This window comes from Haemorhous mexicanus, chromosome 2, assembly GCF_027477595.1.
Source record: "Haemorhous mexicanus isolate bHaeMex1 chromosome 2, bHaeMex1.pri, whole genome shotgun sequence".
Lineage (NCBI taxonomy): Eukaryota > Metazoa > Chordata > Aves > Passeriformes > Fringillidae > Haemorhous > Haemorhous mexicanus.
This window is the reverse complement of record NC_082342.1, coordinates 70,651,705-70,675,500: the sequence shown is the minus strand read 5'-3', so window position 1 is coordinate 70,675,500 and position 23,796 is coordinate 70,651,705. Positions and strand designations below refer to the sequence as shown.

The window sequence follows — 23,796 nt, the reverse complement described above, 5'->3', positions numbered from 1 at the left end:
TATCACTCGAAAAAGCTATAAGAGCATAGAAGAGTAAGAGTATCAAGTAAGATTCCTGTTTCTAATTGCAGTGGGACATCCCTCCTCAAAATAAAGCAACATAAATTTAAACAGCAACAAAAATATAGTATAGTATGAAAAAAGGACACATTCCATTAGTGGGAATACAGCTAGACAGAAAAGCATTTTCTCCACAGTTCTTAAGTTTAAAAATAAATATAGAAGAATTGCAAAGTTAGTATTTTTATTAAGTAAAAGTGCAAACTCAAATTATGATATGCCTGACTGATTTTCAAGAGAAGCTTCCAGTTATATATGAAATCCCCATATCTTAGTAAATCTTACCACACTGAAAGGTAGGAGTCTCATCATAAAGAAACCAGTGTTGACTCACATTAGTGTTTTATTTTAACCCAGGAGATCAGTTTTGAACCAAGTTTCCTGGCCCTCCATGTTCAAATGGCTTTGATTTCCGCATTGTGGAGCCATCACCTAAGAGTTTGCAAACTGAATTCCTTTTGAGAACCCAACAACCCCTCCAGTGTGCTCCAACCACTAAAAGGCATTCAGCACCCTTGGGCCCATTCAGCTGAACTAGAATTACTCTGAAGTCAAGCCCCTTAAACTCACCTTGGATATCAAATCCTCTGACCCATCTCATTTGCTCTAGACCTATCCTTATTGTTTGACATCATCAGTTAGAAATCACATTTTTTCAATCCTTTAGCAATGCTATTTCTTCAGTAGTATCATCACTGCAATTTAGGAGTTATAAATAAAAATTAAAAGCTTTAATAAATTTGTTCCTATGCTAAAGTTAACAACATTTTAACTGTAATTAAAAATAATTCAGAGCAAAGAAGTCCCATCTAGTACTTCCTCTGAGTAGATGACTAGGTAGCACAGTCACTTAATTAACTTAATTAAGAAAAAACAAATTAAAAAAAACTTGCACTAAACAATGAATTAAATCCCAAACTAAAGACACATGACAAACTTAACCTGAACAACTTTGATTACTGTCCATAGTTTTACATTACCTAATAGTTTAACCACGGTGTACTTTTGAAATTTACAAAAAGTAAGGAAAAGGTGTTACAGAACATAAAGTTAGAATGCTTGTAAACAGGCAAATCAAAATAGTTTCTTTCTCCATTGAATGGAACTGTACATTGGTATAGACAATATATTCTACACATGGATTATGAAAGACTTAGAAGATACAGTAGTAAGAAGAGAAACATGTGACAAACATAATTGTTCATGACTACAGCCCTCTATCCAAACTTCATAAAAACTATAAATTGAAGTCATCTTACAAGGTCATTTTCTACTTTTAACTAAAGAAAAAAGCCCACAAACAGGTTCAGAGTTTGACCACTGCTACTGTGCAGTATAAAATTGACATTCTTGCTATGGAATGAATAATTATGTTTGCTTGTCTCTACAGTATGGTAGGAGAAATATCAAACTTTGATCTTATTACTGCAGTGATAATGGAAAGAATTTAGTACAAGAATTAAGTCTGCAACTTCATTTAAACAAAGAGTTCGTAATTCAGTTTGTTCTTTGTAAGCAGAAGTTAGTCATTCCTCCTACCCAGACCTCCTAGATATAAACACTGTTATACCTTTAGATTTTTTATAAGTATTTTAAAAACACTTACTGTTCTAAGAGTTGATCGTATTTTCTTAAAGATTCCTTTTCAGCAGTTACTGCTCTCTCTTTTTCTGCAACAGCATTATCTCGTGCTTCTCTCAGATTTCTGAAGGAAACAAAAATTATTCTGTTAAGAATCTGTTAGAAACAAGACTGCTTTGCTTCATTAATTACTGCTCTCTGATCCAAATTTCAATGCTACCTGCTTCTACTCTCATAGAATGACAGAAGGGTCTATCTATTCACCTATTTATAAAGAGGCTTTACTTCAGGTTATTTTCAAATATACCAGGAAAGCTTCCAGTTCTGAAATTGTAAAAAACAATTATCAAATCACCTACTCACATGTGGAAACATATATTATTCTATAATACTCTAATTATTCTATAATACTAGAACTAAAAATTATTTATTTTTTGCAGGAATTAAATAAAATCCAATGATTTTCCTTGGTGCTTTGGAAATAACTGCAGGAATGCTGTCTGCCTAGCTGAGATGATTCACAACTTTTGATAGAGCAAGAAAAGTTTAGGTAATCATAGAAATCCTACTTCCACATGCAACTAATTGTCTAGTTACTGAGATGTATATGTTATTGCATATCACTGAAGTTTCCTTCTGGGTTTTATTGCTGGCAACATTTTTGAACTGCAAAGAACCATAAAATAACATTTTATTACAATCAATTGATACTCCTTTTTTTTTTTATAACCGGGGATCAGTCAAGATGTTCAAACTACCTCAATTATTATTTGACCAACACAAATGAGAACAGCATGATACTAAGAATAAAACATATAGTATTTGTGTTTAAAAATTGGAATTAGTTATTAATAGTCTGTTTTGCTGCAAGCAGGCTATAAATTAACACTGCAGTAGACTGTAAGGAAGGGAAGCACTGCTTAGATACAGTATATAAACTCAATGTCCAATATTGAGTGTAACAGAGCACCAGCCAATTTGCCAGAGCTAACAGTGGTTGTTGAGGATCAGACATCTGCGTTATGACTGTTTTTAAGGATTTTACTCTACTGCTTGTTTGCTTCTATGATGAACATTCACCAGCATTTGAAACATATTAGATGATCTTAAAGATTCCTTTCGATTTTGTTTTATCTAAAAGGAATCCTATTCATAAGCTACAAATATGAGCAAATCCAAGCATAGCTGCAAGGCAAGCTAAAACCATGGCTAGCAGCTATGACTAGGGGAATTCACTTCAACACCACATTCTTCATCTGAACTGAACTGCTAATGTGGATGCAACCAAGATCTTCCTACTGAAGTTTTTTTTTTCCTCTACCCACAACAACTTTCTGACTTAAGGCAAAGTGAAATTAAAGGCTCGGGAAAGTTTTGGAGAAAAGTGAAAAGTCAGGATACAAAGGAACATAGAAAATCATTATGCTCATGTAAATGTTAACCTAGGTCATTGTATCACACTAAAGGTATATAATTTCTGGTTTAAAGACTATTTTCTATAATAAATGTTATCAGTGGCACTTTTCTGAATTCAAAGTAATTCATTTGAACAGCAAACAGTTACTTAAAAAAAATTAACATCAGAATTATGTAGCAGTTAATGGGCTATTAGAGAAAGATAACCAAATTTTCTTTAAAAATTGAGTTACTAGGCTATAGAATTTAAAAAAGAAAAATCGGGGACTGACCTTAAGATTAGATTCTTTAGAAGTGACTTATACCGAAATATGGGAACAAAATATGGTAATATATTTTGTTAACAGCATTAAGATCAAGCATATTATGTCTTAGAGCAGGAGTCCAGAGCTGTATCCTTAAGACCAGAGTAGTGGAGGTGGGATAAAAATGAAACAGTAAGAGAGATACAGAGACTCATTTAAAGAATAAACTCTTTTGTTTAGCTGAACAACTAATCAATTGAAAATGCAGTAGGAGGAAAAAGGACACAAGTGAGGGACTATTCAACCAACAAGACCACAATCATAGATATGATGTAACTTCTGTTGAAACTCTCTTTCTAGAGAGCCAGGAGACACACCAGTGATGCTGCCAGTTATCCACTGCGTGATTGTCATTTCACATGAGGTGAAGCACCTACCCAAATGGCTGCTCTGGGGCCTTATGAGGCATCTAGCCAGCCTATCACACAAGTGAAAGTAACCTTCTGAAATGGGACAGAAATACTATCTAGAAGATCAAGAATGGGCATGGGGGGGAAAAAAAGGTGAGATGAAGACATGGGAGGCAGCAGCTCATGGGCATCTTTATTAGGTTTTCAAACAAACCTCTTCACAACTGTCATTTATTGCACACAAATGCAATAAATGTCACATCACTACACTGGTCTAGAGTGCACAAACTGGATTCCAGTCAGATTTGACCACGTCAGAAAAGGTACTTAGGGAAAGCACCTCACACGCTCAACTACTAAATTGTGTTTGATCTACGGGAACAGACTACAGGTAATCCAGTGTCAAACCTCTTGCAGACATTCACATGCCCTGTGAATTCACTCATGCTTGCTAATGCAAACATAGCCCATGCTTACAACAACCATACAAGTTAAAATGATGCCAAAAAAATTAGGCATGAAAGCACCACCTTTTTTATTAGTGGCCCCCTCCCATTTTAGTTTCTTGAACTGATTCATCCAAGCGTAAAATACCCACCAATAAATTCAGAGGAACGATCAGGCACATCAGGCTTGGCAAAGAATATGAGCAACTGAATATTGGATTAGCTTAGCTGTAATACCATTCCATGCTTTGAGCAGGAGGATGAAACCAGCATCTTAACTTCATTTTCAGCCACAAAGAGCATCTCATCACATTACACAAATTCACTGCAAATTGTTTTGCTCACAATTTGAGGTTCCATTTGTCTTATAATTGAGGCAGACTGCCTTACGGTGGATTTTTTAGTATTTTCTAGAAAGAACATATGCTAGAAAGCCTTTAATTTTTATTTTTTTTTTTTTGCTAAACATGTAGGCAAATCTAAGGGATTTGCATTTCAGAAGTAATTATTTCAAAATGAGGAAAAAAACTTCTGTAAAGCAGTTCCAAATGAAATATCTTTCAGTAGCTTTCTCAATGATATACAGACACTTGTCAAATCTCCAAAGGAGTGCATGTTTAAATTCATACTTTGTAATTCAAAATAGATTTGGATACAGGAAGTGGTGTGGATGTATATGTGTATTTTACTCACACTTGCAAAAAATGTAATTGTTTTTTAATTAGAACCTTTCTGTTGACTGAAATACAGCAGAAACCATGTTCTTTTTCCACTCTTCCCAGCAGTAACAAAACTACCTATTAGAGGAATGGATGCTGATGCCACAATTATCTTTTTACTACTGTCATTTCCTTCTCCACACGACACTTTCAGGACATCTACAGTGAAGTTATTAAGCACTCCTCCCATTTTAAAGCAATAAAATGGGCAAAAAACAAGCTAAAAAAGCAATTCAGAGCCAAAGGTCCAAATCCCTAAGTCCCTAAAAGGTTTATGCATGTGCATGTAATTCCATGGTATTCAACTAGATGGCACACATACCAACTCATCATGCAAGTCTCTGCAGAACTAGAATCTTCTTCAAAAGAGAATTTCACAATAATTTACAGGAAATCAACGGTTTTTTTAAATCATGATGCTCTTAAAAAACTCAATTAGATTTACTTCATATAGGCCTAAGTCTTAGCTCTTTTGGGTTTTTCCTGCCTTATTTTCTGCATCAACACTTTCTCTTCTGGATTCCCAGTAGTTTCAAGATTGCCCCTAGAGCACAACATGTAAACTGTAATCCCATGTTAATTAACTAATACTATACCTCTGAACAAACTTCAAACCACCAGATTTTATGTAGAACATGAATTTTAATATTCCTTTTCAAGTGATAATGGTGGCTGTCCATCATTTAATAATAAATATAACAAACTTATCATACAAGTATAATTTCATTTCACTTTTTACAAGATTCCCACCAGTTTTACAACTGAGCTTAAATTGTTACATTTTGAATACCTGTCAAAGACTTAGTCAGCTAGCACTACACCTAAGGAGAAAACAGTGCTTGGTCATTTCTACCTCAATTAGGTTATTGCCTACACCTTACCTACCTGTTTTCACGTTCATACATCTCTTTTGAGGTGCTTCTTAGTTGCTCAATTTCTTGATTTGTTTTCAACCTTATTTGTTCCAACTCATCCTGCAGTCTCTTTTCATATTCTGCTTTATAGTGGTCTCTGTAAAAAAACAAACATATTGCACTAGTCAAAATATCAAAACTTGAGGTACAGCTTTACAAGAGCAGAGTTCTTCTTGATTTTACATTTTATTTCAATCTTTACTCATTGACCTGTCAATGACTTAAAATACTTATCAACCTATGTTGCTATATAAATTAAATGAAAATCAACCAAGAATAAATAATATTTAACTGTGAATAAACAGAAGTCTTTTGCACACAGATTTAAATTTTTAAAGTTATTTAATATTGATTAATTACATAACATTAACATTCTTCCAGAACTTCTTAGTCAGCCTCTACACAAGTGCTTATATTAAGTAACCATTTAACTCCTCACTTTCTTCTTCATTACTGGGTAAGGATTGATTAACTTATTGACTTGCAATCCTGCCATGCCACTACAAGACTTCTTTGTGTACTATCTGCATCTCATATGAGAAGAAAAAACCATCACAGGAAACACTGAAAATTAAATGGAATGGAGATTTGTGAAGTCAAAAACCCCCAATATCTGGGAATTTATCCTGTCAATGTAACATATGAATTATTTAAAACACAATGTTTTTAAGCAACAGAAGATATCAGAAGATATCAGGATAAAAGAATTTCATTTCAGAGAAACATTGACCTTTTTTTTTAACTTTGGAAGCTCATGACAGATTGTAAGGAAAATAAAGAATCTCTCTGACAAAAATAGGGTTATGTTGTAAGCGCTTAACAGTTAAGGAATGTCAAAATTTTATAGCATTTAGTTAATATTCAAGAATAATTAATCAACAATTAAGCAACTGGCAAAAATCACAGGTTTGGAAACAAAAGCATATTATGAAAATATGTGCATTTGCAACTGTAAAAGGTTTTAAATTTAATTTGATTTCAAATCATGTGATAGCCCATAATTCCTAGAAATGAGTACTTGAGCTGGACAAAAACTCCCACACATAAACTAGAAGCCCCAAAATATTAAAATGCAAAATGCTTGCTGTCAGGTTTTCCTTTTATTTTATTTCTTTTTCCTTTTGTAAAAGAAAACTTTCCAGGTTTTCTTTTTATTGAGACATTGTATTTCAGTTGACCCTTCAAGATAAAAGTAAACTTATTTATTCTCCTTCTTCAACTGTGCCACACTATAGCAAATACTCTATGAAGACCTTTTACACAATAAAGAGGTTTATCATTAAAAAACCTAAAAATAATGATTTCTTAAATTTTCAAAAGTAAGACTTAATTTTTTATTTAAAATACAGAAGTTCTGGGTGAATATAGATGAAATACATTTAATAATAATATAATGTAATAATGAGATATAAACATGCAAAACAAATTTTAAAAACTTTGAGTGACTGCATTGAAAGTAAAAATAATATTTAAAGCTCTTCTGATATGGGCTGGAGCTCCATAACTAATAATTTCAAGAATGCCCTTCTATTTTCTTTTAGGTAACAATTTTTGTTTTAGCTGTCTATCAGGAGAATCATATTAGCACACTTCCTCTTAGCTATACAGGACACAAGATTTATGGATATACATTGAAAACAAGAAGTTTCTTTTATAATTAACTGAGGAAACCTACAAGAATAATTGCCATAAATGTCGAAGTTTATGCTGAAAGTTTACTTACACTGCTATGGTCTTATAAAGGTTTAAAGAAGTGTTTGTGATACATACTTTGACCCAAAGAAAAGTGTTCTGCTCCTAGTTAAAAAAATATGGGTTAGCTTTCTGAAAAATAAAAGTAATTAAACGGGATATGTGCAAGAAACAAGGGAAAACAGTTAAAGAACCTGTCTACTGACAGAAGTGAACAGACAATAACTTGCCTGGATGCAACATATTTTTCATACATTTCTTCCCTAGCTTTTTTGGCATCCTCTAGCTGAATCTGTAGTCTTTCAAGACGATCTTCTTCGTGCGCACAGCGAACACTAAGCTCCATGTTCTGGCGATTCAGATAATCTTTATCTTTTTGCAACAAGTTGAGGGATTGTTGTATGGTTGCCAGCTATAAAAGGTATTAAAAAGAACACTTTAACACGAATTTCAAGATAAGTATTTAACCTATGTACGCATATTTGCAATTTAATTTTAACTCTCTTCTGTGAAATCATCTGAACCAAAAGACTCTATTTACACTTTAGTTTAAGCAAGTTGATGAAGCTTTAGGCTGAAAAAAAGACTTCAATAACAATACAGTTTTATGAGCTTTCATTATTTATTTCCAGTAGCTAGCACCTGAAAAAAGAGGTCCTTTCATCTACATCAGTATCTAAACAGTGTTGAAGTACTGAATAGCAGCAGTACTGCATAGTGCTACATCAGAAATACTGATGGAGAATCTTGGTTCCAACCTGTCATGCTGACTATGACATTCTCAGGAAGAGCAGTGAAATGTTTAAGGGCACCAGGGTGATTACTGCTCCATAAAGAAATGGTAAAACTAATAGTTCTGGGGGTGATATAAGGCACAATTGTTGTGGACAAGAGCGAAGAGCTGGTGTTGCTACAAAAGGCTGAACTGATGCCAAAGTTGAGAACAGCCACCTTTGTCATCAAATCAACCACGTTTCCTACACCAAGAAGTAGTGTGAGGGAGAGTAGTCTCCATCCATTCAAGGTGAACACAGTTAGAGAACAGGCAAAGAGCATAAAGGGCACTGTTCGCAAGGTGGCCCAATAATCATGATAACAAAAACAGTTTCATCCCCGTAAAGAATTTTGCCATTTAAGCTCCTGAGGATTTCACATACCAAGTTCAAAGAATGATAAATTAATAACTTATTAGAAACATGTCTCCTACTGCTATAAAGACATCATGTACATGGTTTAGACAGAATTCACCTTTTCCTAAGTCATAGAAGGACTAAAGGTTACTTAGGGAAGATAGTGGAGTCAAAGACATGGAGCAAGAAGTTAAACAGATGACAATTTATATACAAACAGTGCTCTTAGAGGCATGCTCCTCTCCATCAGCCCACTTGCTGAGCACCACACTCAGGGTGAGGTATAAATGCCTGTTCTATACCTGATTTAAGAAAAAAAAGGTAAACATGGTCTCTCTCCAAGTAATATGTTATAACTGAACAGACATCATTGACTATTACACAAAGAAAAGCAAGCAGTTACTCCTCCTCTGGAACAAGTACTGTGTAAAAACTTCCAATTGGATGCTCTTCCAGTCCAGGACTTGATACTGTATCAGTAGACACAAAAATCAGCAGAAACCTTCCGGGAGATTAAAGTAATACACAGTTTGAAGTGGTATTCTAGTGCTACTCGTATTCACTCTGATTAATTTAGTATAAAGTTAATGAAAAAAGCCATTGCTGCTGCTATTCTGCAGTACTCCATATGTATGTACAAACTTGATGTACAGGACAGTACCTTTTTGGCCATTGTATGCTGAGAACAAACCTGACTTTTGGTGTCCTCTTACAATGCTAGACTGAGGAATAAATAGACTAACAGAGCCTTCAGACTGACACCAAAGGGGTACTAATAGAAACTCAGTTTTCTCCCTAATGTTTCTGACAATCTCCACAGCTACCTGTAAAATTAGGCAGAGCAATACTATCTTTAAAGTGGCAGTTTTAGAATCTGTTTTATCTGTAACACTGTTATTTACACAGAGAAGGAACACATCTCCCCTGAATACTCTCAGGAGCAGTCCGTCCCATTTATTCAGCTCTTAAAGTGTTAACACACAAAGATCTTCCACACTATTCTTGCAGGGCTCTGCTTCCCTGGCTGAACCCTTGCCTGCCCATTGGAAGTGGGGAATGAATTCCTTGACTTGCTTTGCTTGTGTGTGTAGCTTTTGCTTTGCCTATTAAATGGTCTTTGTCTCAACCCATGAGCTTTATTGACTTTTACTCTTCTGATTCTCTCCCCCATCCCACTGGGATGGGCAAACAGCTGTGTGGGGCTTAGTTGCCAGCTGGAGTTAAACCATATCAAGCATACTCACAGCATTCATCTTCCAATGGTAAATTTTCCCCTGGGGCCTCCCAGGTTCCTGAGCTTATTGGCAGAGTTCAGTCTGTCTTTGCTTCAGCCTTCTAAGTCACATACCTAGGAAAATGGCATGTATATAACGCCTAGGAAAAAATGGGAAGCACTTGACCGATGTTGAGGGAGATAACCTATGTTGCTGTGAGGGTGACCAGCCATTTGAAGGACCATGGCAAATGATTAAGGCTTCTGATTACCAGAATCCTCCTCAAGGAGGAGCACTCAGTTGGGCTGGTAAATGTAATCTCAGTCCCTGCAAGGATCATGAGTAAATTCCCCTGGAAGCTATATCCATGAATATGAACAAGAAGGTGACAGAAAAACTAGCAGGAATTTACGAAGGCCAAACCTATCAAACCTGACATATGTTACCTATGTGAATGGGGGGACCACTGTCCATGTAATTTATTTTTGCATGGCTTTCAGCCTCCTGTAACAGCTCTATGGAAAAGCTGGCAAAATACAGATCAGATAGGCAAACATCTGTTGAACTAACTGAACACGGGACAGAAATGTGCCCTGACAGCAAAGAAGGCCAAGTGGCTACAAGGCTATATTAGAACAATGCAGACAGTGGGGTAAAGAAAATTATTATCCTGTGTTCCACACTTGTGAGACTGTATTTGGAGTGCTATATCCCATGACATGCATGTCCTAAAGACATACATTAACATGCTGAAACAGGACCAGAAGAGCTCTACCAAGACGGTCATGAACTACAGCATAAGATGTTCAAGGGGTTAAGAGAAATACTTGGAACATTTTTCAGCCTTCAGGAGAGAAATCTGGTTGGGGAAAATATTATTGTTACCTTCAGCCATCCAAGTGGAACACATAAAACTAGAGTCTTGGCCATACATAGGGCCAGGACAAGACGCAACAGAAAAAAGGTGTACCAACTGATTACTTTTTACAAATGCATTTTCACAAGAGAACAGACAAACACTGGAACAGATTATTTAAAAGGCTGTGGAATCTCTATCATTGGAGACATTAAAAACCTGAAAAAGCTCTAAGCAACTTGACCTAATTTTGCTTTGTACTGCATGGGTGGGTTGGAGCAGTTAGTCTGTTGAGATCATTAGAATTAAATTATTCCATGACCCTGACAAACTTGATTAGACAAAGAATCAAATTCCTGAGATGAAGAAAGACACAATTCCTAAGGTAAGAAATTTATGTTTACCTCTTTTGCTAAGTCATTTCTTTCTTTAGTTTGTGTTTTGTATGATACCTCCAGTATTTCATAGTTTCTTCTGAGTTCTGACAATTCATGCTCAAATACATCACGTTCACTGTGAAAGCAAAGTTAAACTATTAGATGCACAAAGTGTAATGAACAAAATTCCTGTGTCTTTTTCATTTCTCAGCCAGTTCACAACACTGACTTCTTCCAATCAGTCAGTGACAGAACAGCTGGTGATAATCTTAACCTTTTATAGTTATTAACACCTGCAACAGTATCATTTTACATGAAACAATTGAGAATTATTTAAATGCTAAGAAACAAAGAAAATTCTACAGTACTCAAACTCCCATCCTGAATTATCTTATTCTCCTCTAATTATTCTTCTTTAGTGTAACTTTGGGCTATACATTTCTTCTCTTAGGAATGATCTGTAAGTACCCCTATCCATTGTTTTAGTTTTATCAAGCTTCTGATGCTATTTCCCATGACATTCTCTTCAATCTTTTGTAGACATGGAAGTCCAATGAAAAAGTGAAACAACTTCATTACCATCTTCTTAACAGAGCAGAAAGCAATGTATACTTGCTCTCAGTAGGTACTCTCCCCTGCATACAGCCTTGATACCAGAGTGGGTTGTCATGTTTAAAATATACATGACACAGCTGCAAAAATTGTGCTGGTGTCCTGAGCAAAAATGCCTTGTCCATGCACAAAGAAGCATCACTATGTCTCCACTCTCACCCTGTCAGAACAGTGAAATGAATGAGCCAGTATGAGCTTGCAGTTTACAAAAAAGTTAACCAATATTATATTAAGCACAGCATTACTTTAAAACTGAGATAACTTGTAGTCCAGCAGAACTAGATTTGACATAGTGTTTTTTAACGGCAGAAACAAGTCTGGAAGTGATTTACTCCTGCAGTGCTCCCAAATATCCTCATGCAGTTATGCCAACAGAGCTCTCCCCTCCTCTTCATGTGTGCCTACCCAGCTGAATACAACCTACTCTCTCAAGTACAGTTTTGGCACGTTCATTCATGCTTTTCTCAACTCAAGACTATTTTAAATGCACACTGTTAAACACTGGGGCCATTCACATGAAAGTTATTACAATCCACTTATTAAGATGCAGTTGCATATAGGAAGCAAATCACAGCACCAATCAATCCTATTTGCAACAAGATGCCAGAAAGATTCCAGGGCTGTTTTTGTACATATTGCTGTGAACCAAAAATGCTGTGAATCCAGAAGACAGATTCCCCTACAAATGACATAGTGGGCAAAGTCATTTGTGTCAGTAACTATGCCTGAGTTCATTCCATATGAACAACTAAGGAGCTGACAGGGTCTTTTCTATTCATAATCCAAATTTTTGAATACATTTCTCCAAAAATGTGCCAAAGACCAGATTTCTTGTGCTTGCGAGCACACTGAAAAAGCTATTTGGAAGCTGGACTGTGAGGTATACGTCTATGAGTATACTTACAACAAGCCTATTTCACTATTTTGCAATTGCTTTTTGCAAGATGGATATTCAAAACATTGGCTATAACAGTACAATCTGTATTTTAAAAAAGCTAGACACTGGAACTTCCTGCAGTTAAACAAATTCACTAAGGTAATCCTAAGATTATCTGCCAGAGTTCTCAAAACAGCCCTTTCATATTTATGGTTTCAAAGATATCTTAAGTTGTAAATATAAATTCCCAAGGTCCTGCCCTCCTAACTCAGTCAGAAAGCAGCACAGAGTAGAGCATAGGGCCTTTTGTTAGATCACTGCTTTTAAACTACGAATAAAAAAAGAGTACTTGTTCCAAGATGCTTGCCATCAACAGCTCCCACTTCCTTAGCTGCAATGAGACTGCTAGGCTCCCTTGAAAACACAGTAAATCTGAAAATATAAACTTTTAGGAAGATAATTTGATGCATTGGTTTTCAGAATGTTGTTCATTTTAGGTCTGCAATATACTAAAAGAGGTAATTGAACCATTAGTGTATGAGGTAAGAAAAAAGATGTGTAAGTCAAAAACAAAACTAAGAAGTCTGGTCAATCAAGGCTGATCTTTATTAACATTTGTATGTTAGTTAAACACTTGAATTATAGAGTTACTTACCATTTTACTTTATCATAGTTCTGTTGCCTGTAATCACCTTGCTGAATCAACTGCTTGGTATCAGCCAGTTCCAGTGTTAAACGCTGGCATCTGACCTCAAGCTCTGACCGACTCCTCCTCTCGTCTTCATAGCTCTAGGAAGTGAGACATTTTGAAAAGATCACAGCTGCACTGATATTTATTTATTTATTTTACTTGAAGTAATCACCAACTAAATTTCTTTAAAACTTCTCATGAATATTCAGGTGGTAATGCTTTCATTTGTCTCAGCATTTGGAAATTTAGCACATCACAAAGTAACCAGCTATATCAATATTCAACTTATTTTTATCTTATTACAAATACTTGATTAAATGTACCTATTTTTTCCAATGCATTTGTCCTTTAGCACAACTTCCAAGACCAGTAACCGTCATAAACAGCTGGTGGTCTGAAAACCTTTATGAGGAGCACGAAAGTCACACCACCTTTACAACAGTTTCAAACAAGTCAAGAGACTTGTGAAGATACTTGCCACTTAATTTGAAAAAAAAAGAAAGAGGATGGTTTGTTCAGCAAGTTTAGCAACATCTGTCATTATCTGAAAGATTTCAGCCAGTTACTCCCAAATTGTAGGTATTGTATCTGGTAAGCGATGTCTGCTGAAGAATATCATGGAAAGCTTTGGTGGAAGAAAAAATAAAATAAAATAGTTTACTTAATGGCCCATCAGCATTAATTTCCATTTTCCCTTCTTTTTCATCCTCACATACTTTTACAGATTATTCTGGAAACCAAAACAACAAAAGCAAAGCAAGAGAACACACAGAGAGTATTCATCTTTTAAAATACTAAGTATTCCTTTTGAAGATCAACAGATTTCCTAATCACACTCATTCCCTTCAACTCTCCACTGGAATTTTATACCTTAATCCCCAATCTACATTCCATTTTTCAGTTTTCTACTACATAGATACTTTTTTCACAAACTTGTCTTACTTACTTATCTTAAATACTGCGCCACTTAGCAATTTCTTCACAAGAACAACCAAAATAATAATGCTCATTCACTTATACAAGGTAAAGCTGATGGACTACAAAAAGAGTTGCTTGTTAAAAATTTGAGACTATTCCTGGGCATTTAGATTTTTCCCATGTCCTACTTTCCAGAATACTGCTGAGTTCAGTTTTTTACTATTGTGATTGATAGCAAGGTCAATAATGGATGCTTCATTAACAATCATGCTATCTGGTTATTATAAATGGATATCACAATATTATGAAGGTGAGCTGAAGGTGAGCACAACCTTAAGATGTCATTACTAAACCAAGCATTTAGCAACTGCAAATGACATTTATTTTGCAGTAAAAGACATTGTATGAATGCATAGTTCTTCAACGTTGCTGAAAGCTATGCTTTATACAGTTATAGGAGGATAACTGGATAGCTAGTTTTCAATAGACAAGGGAAGTTTAGGGCAACAGCATATGAGGAGTATATGTCAGAAAGACACTGATAAACTTCACAGACATCATCAGCCGAAACACTGACAGAATGCCTTCTTCAAAAAACACACCTACTGTGTAGTGTAAGACACTACAGAAAAGCTCCCTAATCTACTAGCCATATTTTACCTATTCTGTTGATAAAAAGGAATATTTTGTGTTATATTTCACATACCTACTTATCTACACTTTTACTAAAATCACTTCAGGTCACAAATCACAAAAATCACAACTTCCAGAAAGTTTTTATGAGGATTCTGCATGGTCTACCATTAAAAATACATCATGTAAAGACGAGATTGTTATTCATGCTAACACATACTGGTATATATGGTTTATGTTTACCCTAATAAATGAATATACATTAAGCAAACACTATGAAACACTTTCTTCTTTAATCAGATTATATGTCTTTATTTATAAAGATGGCATTATTATAATGACAGTCTCTGTCAGATATTTTTAAAAGGTGTGCAGAAGCTAGCTAAAGTTTCAAATACGTACCATAATGGTGCAAGTACCCTGTTATCCAGTGCAAACATGACTCATCTTGCAACAGGAAATGTTGGTAAGGGTACTTAACTTTTAAGTGCAAATTGAAAGATTAAGTTTAGAATACAATTCTTCTGTGAATTTCCATGTCATTCTGCCATGCTGCATTTCACAGCCTTCACTGATTAGGCTACTGAAGCTCCTACAGTATTATCTAGCTGAGAGCTAGAAGACAACTACCAAAAATATAAAATTAAATTAGTTAACCTCTGGAAAAAGTTGTCATAGAGAGCTTTAAAGCAACAATTAACAGAATATCTAAATATCTGCAAAAACAGCTCCTTCTAATACTTGAGACCTAAACTTACTTTTGAATTGTATTTAATAAATCAATTATTAATGTCATGTAACAGTTATCATGTTAATGTCATGTAACAGTATGGTAATTCCATGGAAGGAGAGTTAGATTCTGCTTTGGAAAAGTGATACTAAGACCTACCTTAATTAGAGGGGTTTGTCATGTTTGTTTTTTTAAGATTTAATATCATTCCTGAAGAAACACTAATTATACTGCACAGGTCACTGCTTTTCATCTACCTAATCTTAAGGTGTCAAAGTAATATTTTAAACACATGAAGAAACATGACAAAGAAAGCTGATACCCAGTCTAGGTTGTAAATAAGCTAACACACAAACACCCCCTATGTGGTATGGACATCTCCAGGTAGCACATGCCCAAGCTTCTGCACTTCCATAGGAATACATCTTAAAGACATACAACCCAGCTGCCTGTGCTTAGGCAGAAGAAGCCTTGCTTTGCATGTGATGAAATTAATTTAGTTTCTAACAATATCCATATACACTGAACTGATTTTAAGATCTCTGCAATGGAACAGCTTTATCTTTCCATTTATCTTCAAAAGATAGCTTGACTATCTTGATGGACAGCTTTGTCCTGCTGCAGCAAAAAAGGGGCTTTTAGAAGAATCAAGATACAGAGTTCTTTCAAGGACAGAAAGGAGGTACTGAAAATAATACTAATAAATAATATTACCTTAAGTAAGCCCAAAAACCTTAAAATAATTAAAGGACAAACAGAACTTCCTTACACTGAATGTGATGGCCATAATACTCCAAACATCCTCATGGATTTTCTTCAGCCTCTTAATAATGTTGCTTCTGCAGAGAGCAGAAACTCAGACGGATGAGATGGTTAAAAAAAATGAAAAACCAAACTTGTCCTGTGTGAGACAGATAGGCAACTACTGCCTGAAGAAATTCTTGACAGAGCTGCCCAAGAAACCCAGTGGTGGTGGTTTCTACAGGGCATAAGTCAGATAAGAAGTGCTTTTGTTTGGTTTGTAAACACTGTCCACAGATGATGTTTCAAGCAAGAAGATTCTCAGCTTGCCTGATCTGCACCACTTAAAACCCCAAACTGATAGAGAAACTAAAGATCAAATGGCAAACCTCATTTAATGATATTAATCTTCACTGCTATCTTCAGTCTGTTATGAACAGCAGTTTACAGCAGTCACTGAAATAAACACCTATTTGAATTTCAAGTGCAAAATCCAGGTGACATACTTTTTGAACTAAGTTAGTGACACATAATACATGATAGGGATTAACTGATGTTTCAAAAAGCCTTTGGAGAAAAGATGATAAATAGAAATGCATGAAATAGATTAATCAGTCAATCAAGCAGAAGCAGCACAGACTTCCTTACACCATCTACAGATAAGCCTGTAAAAGAAAGTGATCCTGCTTTTAAAAAGCTTTTTTTTCCCAAAGATCTGCATCTTTGAAGAATCACTTACAAAAGCCAGCACTTTGTTCATATCTTAAAGGCCCTAGACAAACGTAAAGCTACTGTACAATTGTGATGTGAAAACAATTCCCTCCAGTTATTTGGATGAGGTGCTGCTTCTTTGTAAAGATGACATTTTGCTTCAATTGTTTACATATTATGCATTCAAAAATTACTGGTCAATACATTATTTATTGGAATGCAACCACCCAAATGTCATGAAGAAGATATATATAATTAAATAAGACATCTCTTTAGAAGCTTGCTATGAAATTGGTACTCTGCTTGTAGATGGGAAATTGGTAACCTAATTGTAGACAGGTCACTATTTACCACTAAAAATTATAAACAAAAATGCTGAGCTATTCCAAAGTAGAGATACTCTGCAAGGAGCATATAAAAAGAAAAGCTTTGGAATAAGTTCTTCTATAGCAAAAGAAAGTGGAGGAATAAAAAGTTTATTTCTCTGAATCTGAGCTTATTAGAATTGTCCGTGAAATATTCACAAGTGAAAAGGATCCTTGAGACCATTACAGCGCAGTATATTTAAACCATCTCGTACTTCTGAGCCACAGCTAGCAGTCAATGTGAGCCATAGCTATGTATCGAAAGAGTAGAAAGATATTGGGCAGAAAAGGGAACTTTTACAGATATGAAATTTCCTTAAGTCTTGGAAATATTAAACTGCTCCTCAAGCTCACAGTTACTGGTAGAGTATCGTCCTTGCAGCTGTTCTCCTGAACAATATTAACAATAGCAAAGAAAAAAAAAAAAAAAGGCACATATTTAACCTAAGACCAAGACTTCATCTGTCTCAAGGGAGTTGTGCAGACCAAACGATCAAGGCACTTCTTGAAAGAAGTGGTGTCAGGGGGCGGGGGAAGAGTTCTAGAGTGAAGTCTTTAGAGATATGCAAACTTTAGAAGAACCTTAGGGATCCCAGTCCTTTCAGAGGAGCAACAACAGCCTCAGTTTTCTAATATTCAGACACATCTAGTGCCAAGTGATCCTTTGAGTACAAAAGCTTAGTTTATTCTTTGAAGACTATAGATATGCTTTCCCTCCAGCTGGAAAACATTATCACAGAGAAAACTGTTAGTTACGCCTAGCAAAACCTGACAGCTACTAATCCTGATTCAGAGATGAAGTCTTAGAAAAGATCTTTGTCCTACACATAACCAGCTTTGTCTTTAGGATAACCACAGCTTTCAGATACTCTCATGCTATAAATTTTATTGCAAATCCCGAAGGCAACTTTATATACAAAATAACTGAAGAAAAGGGAGCCCTGATAAAACTGTATCAATACCAAATTCCAGGAAAACATTGCCAAGAAACTCCCAGCCAGAAGAAGAAAGCAATACTTAATCTTCTGGAGGTACAAAGGAAAGCACGATTTCCTTTCCAAACACTCTCCCAGCCTTGAGAGAAACCCACTAGTAGTAAATTACATCTGTTTGAGGGAAGGTTCTAACCACTTTGGAAACAAACAACTCTGAAAATAGTAAACTGATGTTCAGCATGGGAATGCACACATCAGAAGCTGGTTTTATTTCTGGGAAGCTCCTGCTAAGACACCACTATAGTTGGACTTCCTCCTCTATCTTTGGAGGTAAAGCTGGTGGTGCCAACATTATTTATACTTCAAGTACTGAGCAGGACTGTGAAAGGAGGACTAAAACAAGCCTGTACCCTACATTTAGTAACAAGTCAGTCAGCAGTACAAACATGGCTTTCACCCGCTCCACCACCTCCCCCTGGGCTGTGGCTGCTGTACCTGGAATCAGAGGAACTGCACTGATCTAAATCACAGATGCCCCAAGAGCAGAAGCACACCAAGCAAAGTTTACAAAGTTTTAGAGTCAGCATGGTTGTCTCATATGATGAATTCATTTCACACTTAAATTTTCCTAAAGTTGACTTAACCTATTAAGTTCAAATTTTCCTTCAAACTTTTTCAATTCTTCGTTGGCTAATCTTTCCTAGGAGTCCAGAACAAACTATCTCATATTTCTTATTATTTTATTTCAGGCTGAATGTATAAAACCTGTTCAAACCTAGTCTGTCAGCCACAAACAACCAGAAAAGCCAACATAATCCTTCTCCCCCAAGATTTGGCCTAAACATATTTTTTTGTTCCTTTCTATGTCCCAAAAAGAAGGAAGAAACCCGCGTTGAAGCTCATTAAGAAGAGCCTTAATTATCTTGAAAGAGTAGAAAAAAGAAGGAATTCTTACTGTAGGAAGAAGGTTTTTCTCACAAAACATCACTGTCTTATCTTCAGTGATGACTGTATTTCAAACTTCTGTACTACTAATTTCCTAAAGAAGTTTTAAACTCAGAACAGACTTTGCTGATAAATTACACAAAAAATAGAAATATTCCAATGATTAGAGAAAACTTAAAATTTACAAAATACTGTATGGAAACTCAGAAGAAGGATTTGCACAGTATAAATTATTAAATAACAGGCAAGACATTTCAGCAACTATATTTCATGTACTTGGGGAACAAGAACTACTGGAATACAAAAAAATTTACAGAAAAAAAAGAGTGTAAGAGCTTAGGGAAGGCTCTGAACAAAACTTTATTTCCTACTGATAAAATTCCTTGCAAAAAAGGTTGACCTTAGTGAGGAGCTCAAAATGTTACCCCAGCAGTACACCTTGAAATCACTTTTTCATTAACTGCAAGAGATGTATAGGTATGTCAGCTCCTGTGCAGCAAGCACATCAGAGGTTCTAAAGTACCCTTACATCCTGATGATGCTCCTTTTACCTTATTTTCTGAGGTACCTTGTTGCAGTGACACTCAGCAAGTCACAAGGTAAACCTTGAATTTGCCAGAATCAGAAGAGAGACTCTCAAGCCTCTCCACAAAAGAAAAGCACAGCGCACATCGAACTTTGAGAAATACGTCAGTGGGAAAGGTGGATACTGCCACCATGTGGTGCAAAAGAACAAAATTACAAGTCTGTATCAAAGAAAGATCAATGTCCCAAGAAAACTGTTTCTAGCACAACTTTAATTATTGTTATTGACTATCTTGTTAATTTGCTTCAGCAGAAGTAATAGATGTCAGTCAAATCTCAAAGGCTGCAATCCCCCTGTACAATTGTATTAAATCAAAGCACATTAAATGTACAGTGAAGGAAAATGCTTATGCAAGACAAAAATTAACAGGATTAGTTTAATCTCAATTATGACCAGAGATGGTGACACAGAATAATACTGAAGCACACAAATGCATAAATTTTATTGACTACTTTCTCTAATTCAATCAGAATGAGAAATAAAAGTACATGAATTTCACAAGATAAACTTCTATGAAGAATTTCCCCTTACACCCAATTATTCCATGAGCAAATTTCACAGGGAAAAAAAGGCAATAACTAAAACATATTCTCAGAAGTAGTAAAATGACAGTGTCATTTAAGTCACTACTAGCCATGACCTGGATAAATATACTTGGAGTACCTGAAACTGTTGTCCCAACTCCAGACTCACGCAGAACTAAGTTAAAATACAAATCACCCTAGCTATAGAAATACCAAAAATAATATAACTATTGATAAATAAATTAGAAAAACCACACTTCTTATACTGTTTCAATTTCTTAGCTCTTTAAAAATAAAAATTTAAAATATTTATGTAATTTGTTTCTCTACTTCCAGTGTTTATATCTTACATGAAATTGAATTATCTTTTTCTTTAGTACAGAAACAAATAAGAAAATTAAAATACAAAGAATTGAAAAGCATAACAGAGAAGATGCAACTCCAAAGAACTTTAAAAAATACAAACTACTACCAAGACATCCCCATCTCAAAGACTATACAGCGAACCATCATGGTGTCTTCAGCTGCTGCTGGGCGGATCCCCCTGTCCAGCATCCCCACCCTGAAATGTTGCCCTCAGAAAGCACAACACAGCTGGTAAGAGACTACCCTGAACAGTCTCATGAGACAATCTTGCAGGGTAGCCATAGCATCAAGTTAGCTGTTTTACAAGGATGCATATAGCTTATTTCCTCTTGTCCTCCCTCCCCGCTCTCTCCTCTTTGCAGTAATTTTTATACAGCAAAAGAGCTTTTCTATCTTATACACAAATAATGATTTGGAGAATGAGATTTTGTCAATGTATGTATTCACAGTTTCTGAACAGAGATAACATAACTAAGGAGCACAGACCTCTGTCAGACACTTCAGTTGGGATCTGTACCCACTTAGTTCTTCTGTCAGACTCTCCTTTTTCATCTGTAGATCACTTAGCTCTCTTCTTAAGGAATGGACTACTTCATAGAACCGGACCTAGAAGAACAAGACAGATATTCAAAGTTGAAACTAGCAAAATTGCAACTGCAAAACTACAAACCTAAAAACACATCAGCTCAACATTTTCTGACAATAATTTACTAAATTATATTACTAAAAAATATTTCTAGGTCATGCCATAAAGGTAAAGATTACATTGTTGTACAACTAAGGCAGCTTACACTCAGGCGGATCAATCAAAAAACGCAGTTGCTAATGGGCACATGACCCCATGCACTTCCTTGTGCCAGACCTAGAGCCTACTTGATTAACAGTGCAAAAAGAGAAAAAAAAAACCCCAAAACCAACCCAAACCCCAAACAAACCCAAAACCTATTTAGTAATGACCAACTTAACTTGCTAACTTCCTCCAAAACAATATAAATTTTTTATGGGGTGTGTAGAAATTGAGAGATTTGGTTTGTTTTGTTTTCTGCCAGCTCAGTGTGCTGAGTTTGCACCAAGAAAAATGCAAGAGCAAGCACATGAAGCAGGAACAGCACATAACCAGGAGAAATCACGACACCCCTTCCACACACATCTCCAGCAGTAACATGCTGGTATAGGGACTCAACTGCATCAGGAAACTAAGACTCTGAAAGACTTGACTCTGCTAAATTAACACCAAAAACATCCAACCTTCTAACAGGATCAAAAAAATTTTAAACTCTGTAACACAGTCCTCTCTCTTCCCCCACGCTAGTCATAGGCACTGTCTCAGGCAATTAAGTCTCACATCCATAAAACTTTTTCAGAACCTCTCTTCTGATCAAGAAAAAAGACTAGAAAATACAGTAGTAAAACCACAAAGCCAGTATTAAAAAACAAAAAGAGACAAAACAAAGAAGAAAGAGCTTTTTTGATATACACCCACACACACGTACACAGAGGTTATTATTCCCAGATTAACTTGATACCTTAAAATGTTGCATTTGGGGGTGTGTGTGAAAAGAACAAAAAAGTAGGCACTGTTTTCATGCAAAAGTTATTGCATGCCCTCCATCCCTAATGCTTTCTTTGATATATGATTAAAGAAGAAATACAGACAAGAAAGCACAGATTATGTAAGCATTCAAGAGCAAGCTGTATTGCACTTCCATGCAGAAGGAAGACAGATCTCTGTTTTGCTACCTGTAAACAGCAGAAGACAAAGAAAAGTTCCAGGTATATTTCATATAATTGACAGCATACAATTCTAAAAACACAGAAGCCATAGAAATTTGCAATGTAAACACAGGTGTAGTATGCTTCATACAATAAGGCAAGTGTGCAACATGACTGAAAGATTAGTATTTTTAACTGTAACATCTGATGACTCAATTGGTCATTTCTTAAGAAAAAAGTAACTTTGATTATCACTAATTGATAATCATTTAAAGCATTGTGGTTTTTTTTTAAATCACACCTGCTTTTCCAGTAAGTTCTTTTATTTTTACTGCAATATTCCTAGAAACCTAGGAAACTTGTGCTATCCCACCACAACTATTTCCCAGAATAAAACAACCTTAAAACAGATTTCCCAGTAGAAACCAAGATTACATGTGATACAGGCATCAAGGATAAATGCATTTACAGAGCATTCCCAAGAAAAGATCATTGCATGGTAATAAGAAAATTAAAATGAATGCAGCAGATGAGGACGAGGTTATAGCAGTTCAACTGTTGCTATTTAGCTGGTTTGATAGCCAATAAACATTCATGTAACCCAGCAGTCAAAGCACACACTGCCTCTTGCCAATTCAATACAGCAGAAACGAAACTTACTCTAAAAGGGATTTTAGAAACAACTGTGCATCTTAAAAATCAGAAATTTATATTGGTGTGCTGTAAAGACACACCAATATAAGGCAATTTTTAAAAAAAACTCTCAGCCTGTGCCCACCACTTTTTATGGACAACTAGAAGAAAGTAAAAAATGGGGGGTACAGAGGTTGAAAAAGTTGGCTCCTGTTAATTAAAGTTCTGTGAAAGCAGTTGCATCAGTTAACTGCCTTCTTAAACAAACAGCAACTGAGCTGCAGTTATCAGAATGATACACCTGAAAGACACGGCAATTAAAATCAGTTCAAACAGAACTTGCAGACACCATTTTCTAAAAATTTGCTGAAAATTGGAGTACACAAGAGGTTCACTTTACTGAACCGGTGCTTGGCAGCTGAATTACTTAACAGCCTGAAGTACTTCCAACCGTCACATATACTGTTTCTAAAACCATCTCAGGAATGACAAGACAAAAACCTGAATTTTTACACATAAGTTCAAAACAAAAAACTATGATTTTAAGAGAAAGATGTTCAAAATACAGTTTTTCAGTTGTCATCAGTTGTCATCAGTTGTCATCATTAGCATTAAACATTACCTAGGCTTTGTTCTAACATGTCACTATTGCACCCCTTTGTGGAAGAACAGTGAAAAACATCTCACATTTGCTTTAATTCCAGTGTTTCAAATTTACAGTATCTCTATATACAAAACCTGCATTTAAGTTCTTCC

At 35.5% G+C, this 23,796-nt stretch overlaps 1 protein-coding gene across 3 annotated transcripts in view; it reads right to left on the bottom strand.

The window, feature by feature from the left end:
* Positions 1 to 23,796, bottom strand: part of PIBF1 (progesterone immunomodulatory binding factor 1) — a 105,453-nt gene that overhangs the window by 74,313 nt on the left and 7,344 nt on the right. For all 3 annotated transcript variants that reach the window (XM_059839135.1, XM_059839134.1, XM_059839136.1), the window contains exons 5-10: positions 21,181 to 21,300; positions 13,205 to 13,338; positions 11,088 to 11,196; positions 7,714 to 7,895; positions 5,763 to 5,888; positions 1,667 to 1,765 (exon numbers count right to left, since the gene is read on the bottom strand). In XM_059839135.1, coding sequence (XP_059695118.1) covers positions 1,667 to 1,765; positions 5,763 to 5,888; positions 7,714 to 7,895; positions 11,088 to 11,196; positions 13,205 to 13,338; positions 21,181 to 21,300 — 770 coding nt within the window. The remainder of the gene's footprint in view (positions 1 to 1,666; positions 1,766 to 5,762; positions 5,889 to 7,713; positions 7,896 to 11,087; positions 11,197 to 13,204; positions 13,339 to 21,180; positions 21,301 to 23,796) is intronic.